This window comes from Drosophila novamexicana, unplaced genomic scaffold (assembly GCF_003285875.2).
Source record: "Drosophila novamexicana strain 15010-1031.04,08,12 unplaced genomic scaffold, DnovRS2.1 tig00000024-arrow-pilon, whole genome shotgun sequence".
NCBI lineage: Eukaryota > Metazoa > Arthropoda > Insecta > Diptera > Drosophilidae > Drosophila > Drosophila novamexicana.
In genome coordinates, this window is record NW_020824768.1 from 2496029 (window position 1) to 2517784 (window position 21756).

General features: G+C 44.1%; 7 protein-coding genes across 11 annotated transcripts; 2 read left to right on the forward strand and 5 right to left on the reverse strand.

Moving 5' to 3' along the window:
* Nucleotides 1-64: 64 nt before the first annotated feature.
* Nucleotides 65-2843, reverse strand: LOC115770987 (N-acetyltransferase eco). Its single transcript, XM_030716478.1, has 2 exons — nucleotides 468-2843; nucleotides 65-402 (listed from the first exon to the last, which is right to left on the reverse strand). Exons 1-2 carry the CDS (start codon nucleotides 2804-2806, stop codon nucleotides 198-200), a joined length of 2544 nt encoding a protein of 847 aa, XP_030572338.1. The 5' UTR covers nucleotides 2807-2843; the 3' UTR covers nucleotides 65-197.
* A 392-nt stretch (nucleotides 2844-3235) lies between these two features.
* LOC115770993 (RNA-binding protein lark) lies at nucleotides 3236-5223 on the forward strand. Of its 2 annotated transcripts, XM_030716486.1 has the most exons (4): nucleotides 3236-3323; nucleotides 3617-4483; nucleotides 4775-5013; nucleotides 5082-5223. In XM_030716486.1, the coding sequence occupies exons 2-4, from the start codon at nucleotides 3788-3790 to the stop codon at nucleotides 5197-5199; spliced, it is 1053 nt and encodes a 350-aa protein (XP_030572346.1). In that variant the 5' UTR covers nucleotides 3236-3323; nucleotides 3617-3787; the 3' UTR covers nucleotides 5200-5223. The 2 variants fall into 2 exon arrangements, with proteins under 2 accessions (XP_030572346.1, XP_030572347.1); XM_030716487.1 differs by lacking the exon at nucleotides 3236-3323 and having other exon boundaries at nucleotides 3347-4483.
* Nucleotides 5224-5888: 665 nt separating this feature from the next.
* On the reverse strand, nucleotides 5889-7864 carry LOC115770989 (major facilitator superfamily domain-containing protein 8). Of its 2 annotated transcripts, none has more exons than XM_030716480.1 (4): nucleotides 7514-7864; nucleotides 6799-7454; nucleotides 6138-6734; nucleotides 5889-6081 (listed from the first exon to the last, which is right to left on the reverse strand). In XM_030716480.1, exons 1-4 carry the CDS (start codon nucleotides 7799-7801, stop codon nucleotides 5904-5906), a joined length of 1719 nt encoding a protein of 572 aa, XP_030572340.1. In that variant the 5' UTR covers nucleotides 7802-7864; the 3' UTR covers nucleotides 5889-5903. The 2 variants fall into 2 exon arrangements, with proteins under 2 accessions (XP_030572340.1, XP_030572341.1); XM_030716481.1 differs by having other exon boundaries at nucleotides 6799-7450; nucleotides 7514-7596.
* A 1909-nt stretch (nucleotides 7865-9773) lies between these two features.
* LOC115771285 lies at nucleotides 9774-11482 on the reverse strand. Its single transcript, XM_030716907.1, has one exon. It carries the CDS (start codon nucleotides 11194-11196, stop codon nucleotides 9961-9963), a length of 1236 nt encoding a protein of 411 aa, XP_030572767.1. The 5' UTR covers nucleotides 11197-11482; the 3' UTR covers nucleotides 9774-9960.
* A 65-nt stretch (nucleotides 11483-11547) lies between these two features.
* On the reverse strand, nucleotides 11548-12249 carry LOC115771288 (signal recognition particle 19 kDa protein). Its single transcript, XM_030716910.1, has 2 exons — nucleotides 12091-12249; nucleotides 11548-12034 (listed from the first exon to the last, which is right to left on the reverse strand). Exons 1-2 carry the CDS (start codon nucleotides 12153-12155, stop codon nucleotides 11623-11625), a joined length of 477 nt encoding a protein of 158 aa, XP_030572770.1. The 5' UTR covers nucleotides 12156-12249; the 3' UTR covers nucleotides 11548-11622.
* Nucleotides 12250-12697: 448 nt separating this feature from the next.
* LOC115771287 (geranylgeranyl pyrophosphate synthase) lies at nucleotides 12698-17224 on the forward strand. 2 transcript variants are annotated; one of them, XM_030716909.1, is made up of 7 exons: nucleotides 12698-12954; nucleotides 13138-13292; nucleotides 15498-15606; nucleotides 15682-15942; nucleotides 16011-16113; nucleotides 16178-16305; nucleotides 16374-17224. In XM_030716909.1, the coding sequence occupies exons 1-7, from the start codon at nucleotides 12889-12891 to the stop codon at nucleotides 16527-16529; spliced, it is 978 nt and encodes a 325-aa protein (XP_030572769.1). In that variant the 5' UTR covers nucleotides 12698-12888; the 3' UTR covers nucleotides 16530-17224. The 2 variants fall into 2 exon arrangements, with proteins under 2 accessions (XP_030572769.1, XP_030572768.1); XM_030716908.1 differs by having other exon boundaries at nucleotides 12699-12954; nucleotides 15462-15606.
* Nucleotides 17225-17679: 455 nt separating this feature from the next.
* LOC115771284 (zinc finger protein 768) lies at nucleotides 17680-20573 on the reverse strand. Of its 2 annotated transcripts, XM_030716906.1 has the most exons (5): nucleotides 20456-20573; nucleotides 20345-20402; nucleotides 19934-20281; nucleotides 17906-19872; nucleotides 17680-17849 (listed from the first exon to the last, which is right to left on the reverse strand). In XM_030716906.1, the coding sequence occupies exons 3-5, from the start codon at nucleotides 20274-20276 to the stop codon at nucleotides 17742-17744; spliced, it is 2418 nt and encodes an 805-aa protein (XP_030572766.1). In that variant the 5' UTR covers nucleotides 20277-20281; nucleotides 20345-20402; nucleotides 20456-20573; the 3' UTR covers nucleotides 17680-17741. The 2 variants fall into 2 exon arrangements, with proteins under 2 accessions (XP_030572766.1, XP_030572765.1); XM_030716905.1 differs by lacking the exon at nucleotides 20345-20402.
* Nucleotides 20574-21756: the final 1183 nt, after the last annotated feature.

Sequence of the window (21756 nt, forward strand, 5' to 3'; positions counted from 1 at the left end):
CCATTATTGCTTTCGTAAAACGTATTTACAATAGATTAGAAACACCATTCTGTAATCGAGCATATCTTTAAATGTAACACAATCTCAGTTTAAAACAATCTTTTATGCTTAATAACTAAAAAAATAAGGATTTGTAGCAAAGGGTATTTAACAAAAGTTCACTGGTCAGCTATTCAATAGCCAACTTCCTAGATTTCCTATTTGTCATAGGTCAGAAAATTCTCATTTTGCGTAAATTGACGCGCCAGAGCACGTCCTTCGTCTGTCGGCGTACTAAAGGCAATGCGATCCCGGGATATTTCAATGCCCAACATGGTGTGAGATTGCACAGCGCGCAGTAATTTACTAGCAATTCCCCTACGACGTTGCAGTGGTGAGACCCAAATCCGAGACACGCCGCAGCTGCAGAGGAAACAAAATAAAGTTATTGGTAAGGAACGGAGAAAGGAGTTGCATTGACCACAAACCTAGCCTCGAATGTCTCCTCGCTGAAGTAGTCGGTTCCATCGACATGGATGAAACGATGCGCCTGCGTCAACGGCTGCACAAGGCATAGGCCCACAATTTGCTGCTTTCGGACAGCAAAGTAGGCGACAAACGTTTTTGGTACAATGTACGAGGAGTAGCCCAGTTCCTTGTCCACCACCCTGATCACCTCTGTTAGCCGCTGCAGGCGTATAGATGGTGCGTGTTCATTCAATCGTATAATCCGCCCATCTGCCGCCCAGTCCGGACACACAGCCACAATATCCTCGTCTATCCAGCCCTTAAAACGTAGCACATGTACAGAATCATGATATTCTCGATGAAGCTGCTCCTCCTCGGGCTCATGGACGGTGTAAACTAATCCACACTGCTGACACTGCCGGGCTCCAAAGGCCTTTTGGCCAGCATCGATTTGATACTGATTGGAGCCAGTGGCAGCAGCCATTAAGCGTGCCGAAACATCCAACTTGCGGCGCGAAGACTTTTGCTGCACCGGCTGCAGGCGTTGTGTGAAAATGGGAAACAATTTGACTTGCGACTCAATGGACGCTGCATTAGTCGCCGAGCTGTCAACTGGTTCCTTAAGCGCTTGAGCGTTGTCGCTCTCAGGTACTTCCGGTGCAATTGCTTTGTCGCCGTCAGATTTTGCCAGTGCTTGCTGCCCCGCATAGACTACCATGTACAGATTATCTACAATGCTGGTGGCTTCTTCCTTGTGGTTATCTGGATCTGCTATAAATATTTCAAAGTTTCTATCTGTGCATATGTTATTGCTTATTAGAAACTCAAGCAACAGGGCCTGCTGTTCGATAATTGCCGGATCGTCAGTCTGGTATGGTATTTGTTGGCGGTACTTTTCATAGGGATCCGGCAGCAATGCATGCTCCTCTTTCTTAGGCGCTTCCGATTCAACAATTTCATCCACAATGGTATCATCTAGATTACGTAGTATCGCATCCACGGTTGCCTGCTCCGCGGAAAATATTGTCGACGATTTGACACGCACTTGCCGGTGCTTTTTTGGTGGTTCCTCTACTAATGAGATCTTTCCCTGACTAACACTAGCCCGTATATTGTCCGTGATGCGCACTTCCATACAGGTGCTGCTACGTCGGCCGGATTTAAAGAACTTCCGATTAGTGGGCGGGTCGGTCTTTGGGGATGTTTCATCAGTATGTCGTATCAATGGTATGACCGGTTCCAGCTCCATATTAGAGGGTAGGTCTTTTGTAGGACGGACTTCTTCTTCGTCGCTTAAATCTGAAAAGTCGAGTGTTGTGGGAGATAGAGATAGTGCTGAGGGAGCCTTGTTGTTGTTGTTGTTGGCGTCATCAAGAGCCAATCCGCGAAGGGGCTTGGCCATCTTGATGGGATCTTTGGCACTGCGAAGTATTTGGTGGACCTCCTCTACCTTTGCGCGATCCTCACGCCCCGTGGTAATCAGCCGGCGTAACTTTTCATTTCGCAAAGAGCCTAAAATGTCATCCAAATTGAGGGACGCAGAAGTGCGCTGGGGCTTGCGTATGTTGTGGCGAACGCCCTTATTAATACCCAACCTAGGACGGGAGCTGGGCGAAGTAACTTTTGCCTTTCCGACGCGATGTTGCTGCTGAAGTGCTAATCCCGAAGGGTTTGGACCTGATCTTCGCAAAGCAACATTAGGATTGGCAGAATGTGAATAAAAGGACATTGTCGATATGCACTCTTTGTGCGTCTTGCGCACCTTGCTCTGCGGTGGCGTTGATCCGGATTCAGGTGAGGAATCGATTATTATTATATCCGACATCTTGTGCACTCTTTTAGCTGCTCTGCGGTCTTGATCAGTGGGCGAGTCATCCATGTCCGTGCTCGTATCGTCGAAGTGTTCTCGTGATTTCGGCGTGCGTGGACTAGAGTTGTGGCTTTGGCTGGTACTGCTATTGCTATTTATACGCATGGTTTTGGTAAACAAATGTGGCAACTGCTCCTCCGTGCCCAATGATAGGCCAGAGCCACGTGTCTTCTGAGCGCTTTTATTTTCCTTATTAGTCTCCGGTGAGCTGCTGGTGCTGGTGCGCAATCGCAAGCTGCGGACATCTCCACCAGCAATATTGTCGAACAGATTACGAACATTAGATGGCTTCTCGGCTGCTGTAATGGACAGACTTTGGCGCCTTGGCTTTAGGGGTGCTATACCCAACAAAGGGTCCTCGACGTCACAGTCGTCATCTATTTGGTCCAACATGGAGCTGCGGCTGCGAAACAATTGCTTCTTGCGCTCAGAGAGGCGCGGTGTAGCGGTGCGTGTGGGCCGTGCACCACGTCCCGAAGGAGTTTCCATTTTTACGCCAGTTTAATAACAACTATCTTTCCCGCTTTTTTAATAAGAGCGCTAATTTACATTGCCAGTGTTGCATACTAACAGAAATGGTGGAGCCCTAAAATAGGTTATATCGATTATTTTGATTTTATTTTTGCATTTCGGATGATACATGATGTTTGCTTATAAAAATCCAGCTGATCAACATACTACCATCGAATACCGAATAATTTATGGTTAACAGCAACTGAAACCAATTTTTTATTTGATATAAAAGAATGAAAATAAGAATAATATCGAAATAAGCACGCACGCACGACTGTGTCGATAGTCTATCGGCACTCCGGCTTGTATTTTTATCTTATCGATAGTGGCAGTGATAGTGCTCTATCATCGATTTTTTTGTCACCTCTAGCACATATACATAAAAGTCATTGTGCCGAAAAGTTGTGAAAAAGTGAGTTTTGTGTGAGCTGCTAAAAGGAAAAAATAAAAAGTAGATTCAAGCAACATTTTATTTGGTTTTAAAAGTGCACAGGTAAGAAGTCTTTATAAATGTAAACATATTTACAATTGAAGCCGTCGTTTTGCCACTGCCACATATTACTACCACGGGTTCGCCTTGCCGCCGTCGCTGTCGCCGCCATCTTGTTATGTATATTGTGTGGAAATTATAATGATTTTTCACGGGTTGTGCATGTGTCTGATTCTAAGTTTAATGGACGCGTTGTGACCTTTCTTTGTTCCTTAATTTGTATCGAATTGCTTGCACCCTGCCTCAGTACAAATCAAAATGAAAAATTGCATTGCTTCTTCTTCTTTCACTTTGAGGTCGCGGTCGCCGCCGCCGTTGTCGTCGTTCTCAAGCTGCGCTGCACCTACGTCAATAACGCGTAAAAAAACAAAAAGAATACAAATCGCGTACGCTAACGCTCAAGCTTCCCAAGAAATTGAATAAACGCAAGAACCGTGGACGACGCCGCAGCCGAAACCGTCGCCGTGATGCCCGGAGCCGGCACGTTCAAGTTGTTCATCGGTAATCTCGATGAGAAGACGCAGGCAACCGAATTGCGTGCACTTTTCGAGAAATACGGTACTGTAGTCGAATGCGATGTGGTCAAGAATTATGGCTTTGTGCACATGGAAACCGAACAGCAGGGTCGCGATGCCATACAGAACTTGAACGGTTACGTGCTGAACGATAACGCCATCAAGGTGGAGGCCGCCAAAAGCCGACGCGCCCCCAATACGCCGACAACGAAAATCTTCGTTGGAAATCTAACCGACAAAACGCGTGCGCCGGAGGTGCGCGAACTATTTCAGAAATACGGCACCGTCGTCGAATGCGACATTGTGCGCAACTATGGGTTCGTGCATTTGGATTGTGTCGGTGATGTCCAGGATGCTATCAAGGAGTTGAACGGTCGCGTTGTCGATGGCCAGCCGCTCAAGGTGCAGGTATCCACTAGCCGGGTACGCCCCAAGCCGGGCATGGGCGATCCGGAGCAGTGTTATCGTTGCGGCCGTTCCGGTCATTGGTCGAAAGAATGTCCGCGTTGGACAGGCACTGGTGGACGTGAGCCACCACCACCGCTGAGCGCCGGCGGCTACAGAGATCGCATGTACAGTCGTGATCCGTATCCTCCGCCACCGCCGCCGCCGCCATTCCTGCGTGATCGCATAATGGACGGCTTTAGGGTAAATGCAGACAAACAACCAATTTGGCTACTCCCGACAGGTCGCTTAAAAGATTCTACTGCTCAAAACCCCAAAAAGTCAACTATGATTTCTAGAAAATATTTCAGAAATAATCAATTGCTTGATTTCATATCTCAATTGTTTCCAGCAATCTGATTGTTCGAGGTTTTCAGCAGTTAATCTTCAAACCGACTCGCCGCGAATATCTTAAATGCATCAACATATAAACTTCAATATACCCAAATGGTTTTACCCTAAACACACTAACTGTCTTGGCTTTCACAACTATAGGATTACGATTACTATGACCGCCGTTTCGAGGATTCACGCGATCTGTATGAGCGTCGCTATCAGTCATCACGCATGCGTGACTTCCCACCGCCGCCGATTTCTCGTCGTGAACCAATGCCTCTGCCCCCCCCGTTGAGCGGCAGTCTGCGTTCCTGCAGTGTCTCCCGTGGCTATGACACCATGTTCAGTCGGCGTTCACCACCGCCGCCACGCAGCAGCAACGGCATGAGTCGTTATGGGTGAGTAGATGCTTAGTTTACACCAGACTACTTTATGATTAACATTTTGTTTCTTAATTATCAAACAGGTCACCAACGCCGCATGGCTATGAGGACTTCAGTCGTGACTCTTTCGACGAGCGTATGATTTCGTCGCGCGGCATGCGCGGTCCATCACCGCCAGGTCGCCGCTATGCGCCCTACTGAGATGAGTTTTATTATAACGGCAGCAGCTGAGTGACAGCAGCAGCTGCTTTGGGCGGTGCATTTGCAACAACTGCGCCACCATTAATACCCATATACAACTATAACGCTTTTAACGGTGCATCATGTTGGCTACTCTGCTGGTCGCCGACGCATCATTATCCTCAACTGCAGCAGTTGCCGTTCTTACATATGTGGATACCACCGCCTTGGTAGTCCCGTACGCGTAATTAAACAGAGCAATAACAAACGCAAAAAACAAGAAATAATCTTCATCATAGTCCATCTAGGCATCCCTGTCATACCTATCATAATTATGCACTGACTGATAATGACGACAACAATAATGTGGCAGGTAACAAATATTACCAGCATTATATATGTTTCATTATTTCATCAAAGAAGTTCATTCTTAAGCGTAAATAACTACAAACTATTGGATTTGTGTTATTAGAATAAACCAATAAACAACTTTAGCACCAATATATGTTTGTGCGATTGTGAAAAAAGAAACAAAAATATAACCATGTATGTTTGATATCAATATTTGATTTTCACCATGTGAAGACTTAACATTAAAAGTGCATCATAAAGTTACTATCAAAAATATATTTTGTATGTGTGAAACTATTGCCTAGAAATTCATAGTGAATGTTGTGTAACTTAGGGGCAGTCATATTAGAAAAATATTTAAGTCGACGATGAGACTACGCCTTGGATGAGGGTACCATGCGTATCACCTTGGAAGTTGCCAGCAGCTCATCAGATTCTTCATGGATGGGCGCGTTTGCGTCATCGGGATCATTCGTGACGTCTTTCTGCGGTGTATGCAGTTCCTGCAGGGGCACAGCCGGTTTCTCGAATGTTGGTGGGATAAGTACGCGACTGAAAAGAGAGTCAGGATTAGAATGTAATACGGATCCAGTTAGTCAGGTACTTACTTGCTGCACAGCAGCCAGATCATAGAAATCAACATCATAATCGATGTAAAACCGAATGTCCAATAGGTGCCGAGGCGTGTGTAAATCGAGCCAACGAATACGGGACCCATGACACGGGACAGGCAGCCCGCGCCGGTCATCATGCCCATCCAGACGCCTTGCGGACGTGGTCCAAGCACTTTGGAGAATATTGTCTGTATCAGAGTAACGCCAATGGGATAACCCACTGACGTCAGTGCGAATCCAATAATGAACTGTGTCAATGTAAGCGCTGGCAGTTGAGGACACCAATCCTGAGTAGGTGGACAGCCCAAATAGATGGGATTATCGATGGTGAGATTGGCGCTAGCGTTGAAGGCCACCGCCAGCTTGGGCGGATCCGGTCCCCAGGGTATGTAAAGCAGACGACCCACCACCATCAAAGAGAAGCCGCCCCAGATGAGCACAAAGCGCTCAGCAAAAAGCTTGCACAGTGGTTCAATAAGCACAAAAGTAACCAGAGATATTATGGCTGCTGTGGCCATAAATATGCCCATATAGTAGAGTGCTTCATCATTGGTCCAGGCAAACATATCCATGGTCAGCGATGTACCCAATCTGTGAAGAGGCAATTTACAGTGAAATAGTTGTAGGAATTTACTGGAGCTGTGTTCAAACTTACGTCTCCAGCAGCACAAAGTTGAAAACCAGCACAAAGAAGGCCACAATTAGCGTCCAGGCGGAATAGTAATTCGGTTTGATTGCCTTCCAGGTGTCACGCTCCGAGGTGCCGCCCTGCATTACCATAATCTCACGTGCGGCTATTTTGTGTTCCTTGAATATGCCCGGCAAAAACATTACAAAGTTACCCATGCTCATGAGCACATTTATCCAGCCGGAGGCTGTGTACATGTTCACGTGCATAGTGCCCCAAAACCAGACATGACCGCTTCGGCCCAGTGGCGTTACCAACGCCTGCAGCCCGGGACCAATAATAAAGCCCAGCACCTGGGCAAGAGATACCATGGAGACGGCGTGTGTGCGCTCGCTCAGACGCGTAGCCGCCGACAAGTAGGAGCGGCACAGTGCAATGTTTGCCGAGCTGACGCCGATGAGGAATCGCGAGGCCAGCATCCAGTACTTGACATTGTCCACAAGTTCCAGCGACGAATACAATGCACTGGCCAAGGTGAAGAGCGCCAAAGAGAGCAGCAGCGGCAGCCGTATGGTGCCCAGCTTGTTGCCCCACCAACCAAAGATGGGACTGAAGATCATTTGGCCCAACGGGTTAGCTGCCACAATCATACCCATAAACTCTTTGCCCGCACTGGGATCTAGCTATAGGGATGCTTGCGTAAGTGTTTGTGTGCGAGCATGGAATTTGACTTAGTACGCACCTCGTTAAGGAATGGCCAAATGCCGGTTAATATGATGCTAAAGCCCAGCGCCATGAGGAACATCGTAAAGTAAATGATGCGCACGGATCGCCAGCGCTGCGTATAATCCTCCAAAGTTTCCAGATCATCGTCTAGCTCTGCGGGCATCTTTTTGATTTCCATGCGTGCGCGAATCTTGCGCCAGGACTCCATGATAAGCCTGTGGACGCAATTGAAGTATTTGAATTTCCTTAGCGTTACCGTCGCTGGTTCATGCTGTGAATAGTCAAGAGATTTTGTGGAGTCCATGATAAGTTGAGGTGTGATATGTGAGAAATGTGCATGTATGTATATGTATTAATATATATATATATATATATTTCTTTAGATATATGTGTATGTATAATATTCTAATACAAAAAACAAATTGTATCTGGCTTGCTTGGCCTTGGGCTTATCTACATAAGCAGGTGGTCAATTTATAGAGCAGCGAAAGTTTATGGTTTTAACGCACGTTTGGCTAATTATTAAAATTGGCTTGTGGAAAAAATTATTGCATGTAATTAAAATAAGTTGTGTCATAGGTTTCGCAGCTTGTGCGCTTTGGGTAACAATTACAGGGTATTTGGCAGCATAGATGCAACAAACTGTATTCCTATCGCCCACTTATACTCCTCCCAACCCCCGGCTGCCCATAAGATGATAAAGAAATGCCGATTTCTCAGCTGTTTTCTTTTGTTGTTTTTTATCATCAAACAAATTTAACGGTGCTTATCGTTGCCAACTCGTTAATACAAACGGCTGTATGTATGTGCGTATGTATGTATGCGCTATATGTGTGCTAGTTTAGTCACATATCGCTGTATTAGTTATCTTTTATCGCTCTGCCACGCGAGATACTTTAGCATGTTTTGTTGCAAACGGGGGCTTTGGCGTTTTATTACATGATTCTAATTTTTACGCAATGCAATTCTGAATGTACAACAATGCGATTGGGGTTCCGGAGATCAGTTTGAAAATGCAAATAATTTGTATAAGTATAGAGAACTAATTTACAGGTAAATATTCTAGGGCTTGAGGCATTTTCCCCTTTTATATACATATAAGCACTTGTCAATACTTGTTGCTCAGCACATGTTCAATCACATTCATTGATTCCAGATTTCAATTGGCTTTGTTGGGGGTAGATGTGCTCCAGTGCGGTCTATTAATATGGTGGTTCAGTGCTTGAAGTGAGCGTATATCGGTTCAACGAGCTCTACAATTCATATGCATATGTATTTACTTAGGAGACACACAGCTCTGATAATATCTTTGCTTGTTTCATTTGGGTGCGTTTATATATATGCATATAGTATTTGTACATTTGTATTTACTTCTTTGTTTTTATTTTTGTTAATGCATATACACACACACACACACACAACGAACACGCTTGAATTCACACAGATACTTATTGTCATCGTCTGCACAGCACCAAACAAGCAGCAAGGCGGGGGGGGGACTGAATGATACAGCTATGTGGCTGTTTTTTTTTACTTTGTTTTATTTAGTTGCACTTTGTAACACTACGAATACATTGATTACAATGTTGAGATATTCCGCTCTCTTTGGATCTGCTGTGATTTAGTAAAATTTCTCTTTTTACCACTTTTTAACAAATTGTTAACTACCTGTTGAAAAGCTGTTTAAGTGGACTGCGTAGAGCAACAACTGAAGACGCACTGCTCGGCACAACTGATCCACTCAACTGGAAACCGTTGGCGTCTGTTGCCAACGTTTGACCGAGACATCGTCGCTCTCTTTAATGCTCTTCCGCTTGCAATCGCTTGTATTGATTAACTGCAATCCCCATAAGTATACATTTCAATTAGTTAAGGTTCGTTTCTGGGTCGCAGCCTCAAGGCATGCAACACTTACACTTTCTACAATCGCACTGACCCAAAAGCAGCTTAATATCAGTGTTGCCAACTGCCGCTTCAAAAAGTTGCTGAATCCAATGTTAAAAATAGCTGAATATACTTTCTAAGCACAAGTTGGCGATTAACAGGGTTGTTACAAGTCGCCATTGTAATTTCTATCGTTTCCAGCTGATGGCAACTGTTAATAGCCACACTAAGCTAGAAAATAGCTGAATTGACAACACTGCCATACGTATATGGCCACACTTAGCTAGTTAATAGCTGAATTGACAACACTGCCCTGCTGATTGTCCGCAATTTTACAATTATTTGTACAAGAATCCATTCTTCTATTTGATACAATTCAAGTTCCGACAGTCATAGACATTAGAAAGTTTTATTTTCAAATCAAATATACGGCATTCCTTCAAAAAGGATAACGGAAATTATAAATAGTCGTCCAGACAAGACGAGCACCCAATCTAAAGCCAAAAACACACATGCACAGCCGTTCGAGAATCCTTAAAAATAGAAAACAGACATAAATGGGACTACCGAAATTTACATCTATTGTTGTCCACGCAAACGCCTCAAACGTTGCTGCCGCAGCCAGGGAAATAAGAGACCACGAGGTGCCAGGGGCAACAGCGGCGCTGGGGGCACAGCAACGGGTGCCCTAGTTGTCGCAACGGGCGTTGGGTCGACGTCGTTATCCCGAGTTCTCTGTCTGAGCCGTCGAGGCACACGTTCCTTGCGCGGAATTTTCTTGGGCAGCACATCGTTCATAATGTTCAAGCTGAAGACATCGCCACTGTTGTCGTCGGCGGACAAATGGCTAACCGTATCCTGAAGCACGCGAGGAATACGCTCCATTACTTGCAGGGCTTCGCGAAATGAACGCATATCTGGTTTGGACTTTGGAGCCTTCGTCTCGGATTCCTCTTCAAAAGAATCGAGTCTGATTTTGCGCGAGGAACTTTTCTCTGATTTTCTGGCACTTTGGTTGTCGTCACTGAAATGCTGGCGCTTAAATAAAGGCGCGGGACGATTAAGCCTCGGAGCTGTATGTTCTAGGAACCATGGTTCCCGCTGAAGCATTGGCAGCGGACCTTCTGTAACCGCTTGGCGTTTAAACGAGGCAGCTTTTTCCTCACGCTGTTTCTGGCCCCGAGTGCCCAGTGGAGATGGACGCACCAAGGAGCTGGCAAAATCGTTAAACCACTCCAGGTGATCCACGGAACGTTTGTGGCGTGCAAGATCCGCTTTCTTTGCTTTTGTGGATGATGTTTCCAGTGCGTTCAGTGACAAAGCTGCGCCTTTAATTCCTGCCGAAGATGGCTTGTAGATGATAATGGTGGAACGACGATTTCGTGTAGTCTTCCCGCCCACGGCACTTCTCGTCACAAGCTCGCGTTTCTGCTCGAACTGTTGGGCATTGCGGACAAATCGATTGCTACTTGGTCCCTGGATGAGAATCTCGAAGGGCGATTCCAACGTGCGCGCATTTACCTGCATGGTGTGGATACATTCCGTGTCCGAGTTCTCGTCGTTGCACTCGCAGATGCACTCCTCGCCGCAATAGAATCCAAGGCAGCCGCAGTGCTCGCAGAGCGCCTTACAGTTACGTTCGTGCTTGTGCTCGACCAGCGGATTGTCATAGCGCGATGTTGAAGTCGACGGTGCAGCTGTCGAGTTGGTGGTTGGCACACCGTCGGAAATGGATACTTGAGCTATCAGCACCAATACCGTGATGACTATGGGGCTGATGTAGAAAGTGTTATTATGTTTAGACCGTATCATCATGTGTGCACCGCCTTAGCGTCTTTCCAATAGGGTTTTGGCTGTGCATTGGCGACGCGCTGTGGGTTATATATGCTGACTGGGTGAAATCGTAGACGTTATTTTAGTTTTTCGTTGCTGCCGCTTCGTGACTGTCAGTCGAATTTAGATTTGTTTTGCTTTACTGTTCGCCGGAATTTTCGCTGACACCGTGTGATCTTGAGACATTTTTAATTGAGCACATATGCAATGGTTATTAATGTACGTATTTCAACTGCTTTGGTTTTAGGGTCAGCTTAGACATTCGTACTAAATATAATATTCTTATATTCGACCAAGGCCGAATTCTTGCACTTGAACTTCATACAACAGATGTTTTGCTAGCGCAAAATGTATAGAATTTATTACAAAAATCAACTAAACAGATTTCAAAATGAAATGTTTGCAGATTCATCGACGCTTTCCCTTGCCCTTTTTGCCACCACCGCCACCACCACCAGCTCCAGCCCCACTCGACTGTGGCTGCGGCTGAGGGTCGTTTGTTTTGTTCTGTCGTGTTTTCAGTTGCGGTATTTTACCGGCTACATGCCTCATGATAGACTCACGCGTCGAGAACTCGCTATTGCACAATGTGCCGTCCGCGTTGCGTAGCTGCACGCGCACCCGACCCCGGAACTGCAGCTCCCTGCTCTTTTCGCGGCAGTACTGTTTGTTTTCCACAACAAATTGTACATTGGACACTGAGAGCACATCACGAATTTCAACATAGGTGGGGTTTTCAACGCAATTCTCTTTGGGAAGTCGGCGGCCTTCCTGGCGGGTCTTTTTGCTATTAATATAGGCTGGATAAATGCAAATCCATCTGGAAAACAAAACTGCAGGTGTAATTGGTGTCGCTGTTTGTTTTTGCTTTATTACCGCTCCACTTCGGTATGTTTCATATTTGGATGCCAATTCATACGCACTGGCGGTGATGCTGCCATTATTCCAATGTGTCTTCTGACAAACAAAGCGTTTAAAGATTATAAAGTTTATTTACTTAATTTCCACGCAGGCACCTTGCTGAACTATTTAACGTATCGTTATCGATACTATTCCAATGTGCAGAGTTGCGCTTTCTAAAGTGCTGCAAAACGATTTAAAAAATAACTTATACAAAATGATCTAGGGTATTCCGTTCTTTTTTTACTCCAATCAGACTAGACTAGGTTTTTTGTTGGATCTCAGCATTGTGCAATCGTTTGTGTGGCCAGCTATTTCATATTCTTAAAGAATTAATATGAAAAAATAGAGGTGTTAATTGTAAGTATGAATTCTTAAAAGTGTAATTAGTTGGAACTGAATTAAAAAATATGTATAATGAAAATGTTAAATACCCTTAACATTTTTGTCATATCCGTCCAATTTTCGTGACGATATCCCCCACAAGAGCATTTATGGAAACTCTCATCCAAAATCATCGTGCTGTATCGATATCGATATATCGATAAGATATCAACAATCTTCCTTAGTCTGTTTATAGTTGGTTTAACTGGTGCGTTGTGCGATTGGTCTGTCTGGCACTGTCTGCTTTAAAGTCAACCACATCGAGCGGACGAGCGAACAATTCTAGTCACGCGTATTGAAAGCTTGGGCAACGTCCCGCTCAGATTACCAACCGCTGTCGTGGTCAATCAACAAATACAAAGTAAACGCAAACACAACACACGCGACACAATGGACGAATTGAATGGCATACTGCAAAAAACCAAAGACAAATCAACGCAAAAGGAGCAGGACGAGGTAGCCATCCCACCCAAGCCCAAAACCAGTTAACCGTTAACCAGTGCCAGCGCTGCCACTTGATCTTTGACATTTTTGAGCTGCCTGTCTGTTTGCTGGGCAAAAGCACAACCAAGCACTAACCTTCTGCGTTTATTTTTTTGTGGCTTATTTACATGCTCTGTTGACATCGCCCACGCACAGATTCTGCTGCAGCCCTTTACGTACATACAACAAATACCTGGCAAACAGTTTCGCTCCGAGTTGGCCTTGGCCTTCAATCACTGGTTGCTTATACCGGCCGAAAAGTTGACGCAGATTGGCGAAATTGTACAAATGCTGCATAATTCCAGTTTGCTGTAAGTAGGCAAATAGATTTTTAATTTATTTATAGGTCTGTTGAAATATTGCATTTTTACTAATCATTTGACCTTTGCCTGGTTGCGTTTTATATTGCCTTTGCATTTGGCTTTTGTTTACATTCGCCGTACACCCAACACGTTCGCACCATTACCCCATCATCCCCATCAACCGCACCATCCGCATCGCCTCATGTTTTATCTCACTTCACTCTTACACATTTGTATTTGTGTATTTACATATGTTTGTTGTTGCTAGCCTTTTGTGTAGTACTGTTTACGATTTAAGTTCAAAATTTATTAGCGCGTTAAATTCGAAAAAAAAGTAAAGCAAATAAAAATAAAGAAAGAACCGAAAATAGTTTCCTGTGCAAGTGTGAAGTACAGAAAGACTATAAACTTTGGTACGTGGAAAAATTGGAAATTTTGTAAAAACAGCTTGCATTCGGATGACGGATGACATGCTGAAGAGTAAAAGAAGCCCCTGCACTTCTATAGCATATAATGTAGTAACTCTTGATCGGCTCAGATGAGCATTCTATTATCTGGCAGCTGGCAATTGCTGAAATTCATATCAGATACATATTTCATATCGCACTTTTGTATATACTTTGCATTATCATCATTGGTCGGGCACTTAGCGTAGAGTATTTGTATAGAATTTGGGCAGATGACTCACACTTGCACACTCTAAATACACATACACACACACACACACACACACACACACACACACGCACGCACACACACGCACGCTTCAGCCCAACGGCCCGACCTTGTTTGTACGTGTGGGTACATTTTGGGTATTTGCCTTCGAAATCAATCCCAAAATTTGAACAAAAGCCCGCAGCGTTCTGTTTATGATAAAATTCAATTGAATTTATTTGCAAAATGTGCCTTTTCATGCCTCGCAATCGAATCGCATTGAATGTTTAGATTTTCCACTGTTGAATCAAAAGGCAGGAGAAGTATGTATGTATGTCTGTCTGTCTGTCTGGGCTATATAAAGAGTATTAAAGATGCGCAACAGTTAATCTTTGAACTCCATCAATTAAAGTGCCTGACAAAACGTCGCAGGCTTTAATTGATGCACTCCCATGGTAGCTGTTCTTCAAACAATTCTCAACAATAGCTGCTCTTACATATATATATTTATATAAGATATATATATATATATATATATATATATATATGCTTATCAATCTCTTTGTCGTCTGCCATTGTTTGGCTGCGCCTTTCGACTTATTTTTCGCTTCAATCATGCAGGCTAATCCTGTCTCTTTGCCACCTGTCGCTCCGCCCGTGCCGCCCCCAGCGCCTTTTATTCAAATGCAAATGTGCTGAAATGTCCTCAATGCCGCTTAATATCCTGCATTGTTCTGGCAGGCTGACAGCTGAGAGCTGTTATCGCGGCGCCTTGGATTCCGCCCACTTACTTATAAATGGGTTTCTACACAAGTCTCCCTGGGCTCGTGTTTTTTGTTCAAATGCATTTTCATATCGACAAAAACTTGCTCTTACAACTATGCCAGCTGCATTCAGTGGCAAGAACAGAGCTTCAAAGGCGTCAGCATCGTCATCGTCATCGTCATCGCCATCGCCAACGCCATTGTCATTAAGTCAGCTTGTCGACAGCCATTGTCACAATATTGTAACTCTTGAAATGCAACATGCCCGCCCCGCCCCGCCCGCCCCGGCCCACTCCGCTCCGCTATGCTCCGCTGCTGTGCCCAGCACCCACCACCCCACTCGGGCCACCCTCCATACTCCGACCACTTAGGTTGACTGCCTTTGCGCATCGCTTGAACGCCCACGCTTCCAATTCCCTACAAACGTTTGCAGCCTTTCACGCGCGCAAACATTTTTTAATTACGCAAAATGCCTGCTGCCCAGTTTAGTTTGCCTTGCCAGCGGGCATGTTATTGAAGTGATATGGGCCTCAAACTGGGTTTGAAATTTATGTACTCTTTTTGGTTTGTTTAAATGTTGCCTGTGCTTAGCATATAGCGAGGTCTGCTCCATACTCATAATTTATTAGACCTGAAATTTGTGGGGTAGATAGATAACAGCCATAATTTTACCCTAGTTTGCTATTAGTTAGTTTAATTCATGGATAACAGCCACACAAGCTAATATTTATATGTGTGTGTTCTTAATACTAACTTACAGCATTGATGATATTGAAGACAATTCGATACTTCGCAGAGGTGTACCCGTGGCACATTCCATTTATGGCGTGGCCAGCACCATCAATGCGGCCAACTACGCTCTGTTCCTGGCGCTGGAAAAGGTGCAGCAATTGGGACATCCAGAGGCAAGCTGGTTTCACCCTCATTCATCAAACCTTATCAATAATCAATACGTTTGTTGTTTGTATATGGTGTGGCAGGCGACCAAGGTTTATACGGAACAGCTGCTGGAACTGCATCGCGGCCAAGGCATGGAGATCTACTGGCGCGACAGTTTTACATGTCCCTCCGAATCTGATTACAAACTGATGACTGTGCGTAAGACTGGAGGCCTCTTTATGTTGGCCATACGCCTTATGCAGCTGTTTAGTGACAACAAGGAGGATTATTCAAAGTTAACAGCCATTTTGGGCCTATATTTTCAAATACGTGATGACTACTGCAACTTAAGTTTGAAGGAAGTAAGTGGAACGCCGTATAATCGTTGCGAATACTGGGTCTTATTGAATTATTCGTTTCACCTTTTAAGTATACGGAGAACAAGAGTTTTGCTGAGGATCTAACTGAGGGCAAGTTTGGGTTTCCAGTCATACACGCGGTGCGTACGCAGAAACAGGACAAACAGGTTTTGCGTAAGTTCTTCGAGCTAACCTCGTTACGGATTTTTAATGCTCATTCAACTGTTCTTCTACCCAGACATTTTGCGTCAGCGCACGCACGACATTGAGGTCAAGAAATACTGTATTAGCTTGCTGGAAAAACTAGGCAGCTTTCAATACACTCGCAAAGTGCTCGAAACACTTGACGTGGAGGCGCGCGCCGAGGTTCTTACTAAATCTTGCTTGTAATCCTTTGCAATCTGACTTATGTAATGTTCCCTTTGGCTTGACAGGTGGCGCGTCTGGGCGGTAATCCCTATATGGATAGGCTGCTCAATAAGCTGTTGTCCTGGAAGAGCAGCGACAGTGCCAGCATTACGCAGTCGAATCAAATCAATCACAACAATGTCACACGCAGCCCCAACCAGAACACTCTCAATTGTAATTAACAGCCAAAGAGGCAGAAGAGGGAGCAGTTGTGAATTGCAAATGGCAGTGCCAAAGCCCACGTCAGAGCCGCCTCCTCTTTTGCTGCTAATCCAAAAGCAACGCAACATCCACAACAGCAGCAGCAGCAGCAACAACAACAACAACAAGCAGCCTGCTTTAGTGCGCCGCTGTTGCGTTTTTTGCAGAAACTGAAAATTTTCTAAGGATTTTATTATGTACTTGGTTCAGTTTGCCTCCCAAAGCTGCTAAAGAGCAAATGGTTTGAATTTTTTTGAACACAAAACTTAGGAAATGATTGATTTATTGATTGATAGAACCAACACAGCAGCAAGCCTTACAAAAAAATGTTAAGCCAAAAGTTAATTGATAAGCCAAGCTTATGAAGAGCTAGCGAAAAGCCATAGCACAGCTTCCCATGAATTTGTTTGTTTTTATATTAGGTCCTATATGTTATTTTCGATTAAAAAAGGTAAGTATTTAGTTGGTAATTATAGAAGGTTCCTTCATTTTGACTGTTGTATTTCTAAACGTATTTTGTATGTATGTACTTCATTATGCAAGCAATTTTTTCTAAACTTTCTAAATGTCTCATTATTCACTTTGTATCGAATGCTCGAAACTAAATGTGCACTTCCTTTATTGACGTTGTTCCATTTTACATTTGTTAAAAAAATGTTCAAATATTATACAAATACAACAGAATACAAATCGTATGCATACAAATATTTATACGTATGCATTAACTAACAAATTGTTAACGTTTTAAGCAACAAACAACTTTGAAAACATATTTAAATGATACAAGAAAAATGTTAAAATGCACTGCACAGCAGACAATTTTTTGCACTATATATACATATATAACATATATTTTTATGGTATACATGGCACGAAAAGAAACTACTACAAATGCTGAAGAGATTTATTGTGAAAGAATAGAGATGCAACAAATAGCCGAGAATTTATTGAGCACGCCAAAATGCACCTCGTAATAACAATGTGCGAATATTACATACATATATTGTCACACACGGAAGTATCTTTGAAATATTTAAATAAAAATATTGTATTTATGCCAAGATTGAAGGAATACATGCAGGAGATATAAAAGAACCATAAGTATATACATATTTTAAATCCAGGTTTCATGTTTTTATTTCATATATTCTATACATTCTTTTATAAGATCTTTATTTATTAATACGCTTAAGCTACGTATCCTGCTCAATCATATCCATTAGCTGCAGAAACTCCTGGGACGTAGCATCCACTTCAGCTACAGGCTCAACATACTCCTCGTATTCTGCATCGGCATCATCCTGAGAAATTTACAAAAAAGTTAACATAAAATATATTTTGGAATTGATTAACTGACCTCGAAGCCAAAACAGTTATTGGCATTGATCTTGGGCTCCCGCTTGACCACAACTTCGCTATCATCGTTGACTAGCTGGACGACCATAAACTGGTCATCGTCGCCTTGTAGCTCTACGGTAAATTCGTTTGCATCCGGCTCCTCCTTGATACGGAATGTGCCGGCTTGAGTGGTAAGTTCTCGGTGGACACGCGGAGCTCTTAATTGGCGATTTATAATAATTGGTTTACTTGACGAGCTCTGCTCGCGTTCTCTTATTACGACAGTTTTGTTTGCCTTTCTTGTTCTTAAGGTGGGTGCAGTAAACGTTTCCTCAACGACTTCACTGGGCTCTTCTTCCTCCTCATCTACTTCCTGCAACTCAGTGAGCTCATACTGTTCGTCTATGTCAATGGAAATGGCATCGCCCTTGCCAAGTGCCTCAATATCGGTGCCATTGACTAAAGTTACAATGCTGCCGTCCGGCTGCAAACGGACGCTACGTCCAAGTTTTAGTTTAAGCTTCTCCTCGCGCGCATTCAGCGTATCATCGTGTGTTTCCATGTGACGCATCAGATTGCCCTTGTGTGTGAAGACACGCGAGCAGCTGGGACAGGAGTGCATCTTTTCACGCGGCTCCGGCGGCTTGTAGTCCTCGTTGTGCATTAGATTTACATGACGACGCAACAGTTGACGCTGCCGGAACGCTTGTGAACACAAGTCACATTTGAAGGGCTTCGTGTCCGTGTGGATGAGCATATGCGAGTCCAGATGCCGCTGAGATACCGAAGCATAGCTACAGAGGCTGCAACGATAGCACTTCTCGCCCTCGTGCGACTTAATGTGAAGCTTATACTGATAGCGGTCGGGCAGCTCCTGGCCGCAACGCTTGCAGATGAGCGGCTTATCCGATGTGTGCATGTTAGCCATGTGGGTGCGCAGGTCAGCCTTACGGCCACACGTGGTCGGACACAGGGTGCACTGGAAGACTGGCTTGTCCACCACGCTGTGAATAAGTTTGTGCGCCTTAAGGGAGTTGGACTGCGTAAAACGGGACTTGCATATGTCGCATTGATACTTCTTTTCGCCTGTGTGTATGACCAGGTGACGCTTCAGCTTAAACATGTCCTGCGAAGCGTACGTACAGTGCGGACACTGGTACGGACGCTCGCCTGTATGGCAAGTCATATGGCGGCGCAGCTTTGTCAACTCAACGCTGGCATAGCTGCACTCCGTACACTTGTGCGGCTTCTCCTTGGTGTGCTTGTAACGTGTATGTCGTATGAGCTCTCCGCTGGTCGTGAAGGCGCTCTCGCACAGCTTGCACTTGTGCGGCTTGTTTCCCATGTGTGTGTTCAAGTGATTGACCAGACCCATGTTGGACTTGAATCCACGCTCACAGATCGAACACTTGAATGACAGTTCCGAGTCGTGAGAACGGACGTGTCGTGATATTAGGAATTTCTTATTGGTCGTATAGCTGCAATGGGAGCAGGCGTACTTTTGCGATCCAGCCGAGTTGGTCGCCGGCTTTAGCTTGTACTGATTGCCGCTGAGCACAAAGTCAACGTCTGATCTGGCGGACATATTGGCTGCATTGTCGTCAAATTCATAGACCTCATCGTCAGAGTTATCTTTGCTAGCGGTTGGATCGTCGCTTTGATTAGTTGTATTTGCGTCATTTACCGCGACAGTTATCTCCGATTCGTCAAGAGAAACGGAAGATGCATCAACGACACTCGGATCATCCACAAGCTCTTCGAAATCCACCACCTTTTTATTGAAGGACTCCGACTCCGGCTCAGATTTTGTGGCCTTAGCAGAGTTTCTCGTGTTTGCGGAACGTAGATATGCTTTGGGTGTGCTGACGGTAATTGAAGTCGTCTTCACAGGCGTTCTCTTTGGGGGAGCGGGGCGTACATTAATTGCTTTAGGCGTTCTTTGTGGCGGTGCAGCCGGTTTGGGCTTGGCTGGACGCAAATTAATGGCTACACAAAAGAAGAAATGGCTATGAAAGCGGGTAACGTGGTGACTAAATACACTGCAAACCTTTGGATGCTGTGCTACTGGCAGCACGCGAAGCGCTGCGTATTGATATAGCTCCTGTTTCTGTAGTGTTTGAGGTTGCTTGGGGCTTGAGTTTCTTTTTGAGCTGCTGTTGTTTTCTTGGTGTGGTTTTTATGTAGCAGTTGCCTTCGTCGTCAATAAAATACTTGTCATCATCATCATCCTGGTCCTCTTGTTCTTCTTCCTCCTCGGCATCATCGTGCACGCCGTCACCATTTGTCTTGGCATCTTTGGCATCAACGCTGCCTTCCTCGATTTCCTTGTGAAAGTTGATCAAAAAGGACTGCAAATCCTCCGAATCTGAGTCGCGCGTGCGTTTCGACATTTTAGCTGCAAGCATTGACAATTTTTATAAATTTAGCGCCAAAAACGTCGGTGCTGGTGGCGACCTACAGCGGACATAAAGCGTCCAGCGACCCCAAGCGGCTATTGATTTCTCGCAGGGCCAAGCCTTAACAGATCTATCAATCAAAGCATATCTGTAGTTTCTTTTGCTTAACTTACCTTGTTTAACACAGCTCTTATATTAGGCAACCTATACTCACAAATTGAGTAAGCTGGACAATTGTTTTGTTTTTAATAATAAACTTTACTTTTAGTGCAAAGAATTTCCGTCAGAGGCGAAACAACAGCAGCTGCGCAAAAGATGGCGGAATGGCATAGCGTTGCCACCGCTCAGCAACAGCTGCTAACAGTGCCATTTTGAGTATAGTATGCTTTTTGAGAAGTAATAACATTTTGCTTGGCGCGTTAAATAAGGTATTACCGTCCATAAAAACCAATGCATAGCTTGGTTACCCTTTTAGTTTATCCGAGATATAAATAATATAATTCCAATACAACATTTACACTTGTTCGTTTTGCGGCTTTAAGAAAGGGGTAAGCAATTCTTTGCAAATTTGCGGTTAGCGCTCATGTCGATAGTGCTGGCTCGTAGATACCCTGCTTTATGATGCCTAGAACTTCATTTGCTTTAATTCACAATCAAAAATGTTATGGAAAATAGTATAGAACCCAAAACAAATTTTATTTGGCGTTATTATAAGTTACATGTGTGGAATTTTTACATATTGCTTATGTCCAATATTAATAATTAATATTATTGTTTTTAACTTTAAATTCAAAATATAAGTTAGTTGCATAGATCTTACCCACGTACATGTAAGTGTCCCACAAAACTGACGTCCCTTTAGCCCCATGCGAACATTTACACTTAAACTTCATTCTCATACTAAATATCAACGTGTCAATAAATGCTGTCGAAAGAAACAACGTTAGAAGAGCCACCCAATTACTTTTGAAGATTATTATTATTATAATAATAAAATATTTGTTTTGAACATTGATGACGCCCGAATACTCACATACTAAGCCGGTTGGGTTAGCCCGCATCGTTTCTGTGTACTTTAGGCATAACAACTTTAGTATGAGAAAGAGATTAAGTTTAATATGCGTATTGGTGGTTTTTAACTACATATTTATGAGCCGCTACAAAATTTTGATTGTTGTTTTTTGTTTTTGAAAAATACGTACGTTAGGAAAGTCCTCATCGAACCCTACGGAATGAATCAACACAATCCTTTCATCAGCTACTGCTGCTGCTGCTGCTGCTGGTGTTGCTGCTGCTGCTTGGACATACGTACCAATTTGTTGCTAATGCATTTCTAACGATTATAACAATACGCATACATACCAAACCAACAAACACTCCCAAAGAATAACCCAAGCGGGCGGTTTCGACGACGAATACGTACCCAAATACTATGCACAATGAACGTATAATCGGGTATGTCTATCACATACTC

What these genes read in the sequence shown, in the direction of transcription:
- LOC115770987 (XM_030716478.1), bottom strand. Translation starts at nt 2,806, where the DNA reads ATGGAAACTCCTTCGGGACGTGGTGCACGGCCCACACGCACCGCTACA. An exon ending in GAGGAGACATTCGAGGCTAG is followed by an intron (nt 403 to 467) that starts GTTTGTGGTCAA and finishes TTTCCTCTGCAG; the next exon opens with CTGCGGCGTGTCTCGGATTT.
- LOC115770993 (XM_030716486.1), top strand. Translation starts at nt 3,788, where the DNA reads ATGCCCGGAGCCGGCACGTTCAAGTTGTTCATCGGTAATCTCGATGAG. An exon ending in GCATAATGGACGGCTTTAGG is followed by an intron (nt 4,484 to 4,774) that starts GTAAATGCAGAC and finishes TCACAACTATAG; the next exon opens with GATTACGATTACTATGACCG. An exon ending in AACGGCATGAGTCGTTATGG is followed by an intron (nt 5,014 to 5,081) that starts GTGAGTAGATGC and finishes ATTATCAAACAG; the next exon opens with GTCACCAACGCCGCATGGCT.
- LOC115770989 (XM_030716480.1), bottom strand. Translation starts at nt 7,801, where the DNA reads ATGGACTCCACAAAATCTCTTGACTATTCACAGCATGAACCAGCGACG. An exon ending in AACTTTGTGCTGCTGGAGAC is followed by an intron (nt 6,735 to 6,798) that starts GTAAGTTTGAAC and finishes GCCTCTTCACAG; the next exon opens with ATTGGGTACATCGCTGACCA. An exon ending in ATCTGGCTGCTGTGCAGCAA is followed by an intron (nt 6,082 to 6,137) that starts GTAAGTACCTGA and finishes CTCTCTTTTCAG; the next exon opens with TCGCGTACTTATCCCACCAA.
- LOC115771285 (XM_030716907.1), bottom strand. Translation starts at nt 11,196, where the DNA reads ATGATGATACGGTCTAAACATAATAACACTTTCTACATCAGCCCCATA.
- LOC115771288 (XM_030716910.1), bottom strand. Translation starts at nt 12,155, where the DNA reads ATGGCAGCATCACCGCCAGTGCGTATGAATTGGCATCCAAATATGAAA. An exon ending in AAACATACCGAAGTGGAGCG is followed by an intron (nt 12,035 to 12,090) that starts GTAATAAAGCAA and finishes TTTGTTTTCCAG; the next exon opens with ATGGATTTGCATTTATCCAG.
- LOC115771287 (XM_030716908.1), top strand. Translation starts at nt 12,889, where the DNA reads ATGGACGAATTGAATGGCATACTGCAAAAAACCAAAGACAAATCAACG. An exon ending in AGCAATTGGGACATCCAGAG is followed by an intron (nt 15,607 to 15,681) that starts GCAAGCTGGTTT and finishes ATGGTGTGGCAG; the next exon opens with GCGACCAAGGTTTATACGGA. An exon ending in ACAGGACAAACAGGTTTTGC is followed by an intron (nt 16,114 to 16,177) that starts GTAAGTTCTTCG and finishes TCTTCTACCCAG; the next exon opens with ACATTTTGCGTCAGCGCACG.
- LOC115771284 (XM_030716905.1), bottom strand. Translation starts at nt 20,276, where the DNA reads ATGTCGAAACGCACGCGCGACTCAGATTCGGAGGATTTGCAGTCCTTT. An exon ending in CAGTAGCACAGCATCCAAAG is followed by an intron (nt 19,873 to 19,933) that starts GTTTGCAGTGTA and finishes TCTTTTGTGTAG; the next exon opens with CCATTAATTTGCGTCCAGCC. An exon ending in ATAACTGTTTTGGCTTCGAG is followed by an intron (nt 17,850 to 17,905) that starts GTCAGTTAATCA and finishes TAAATTTCTCAG; the next exon opens with GATGATGCCGATGCAGAATA.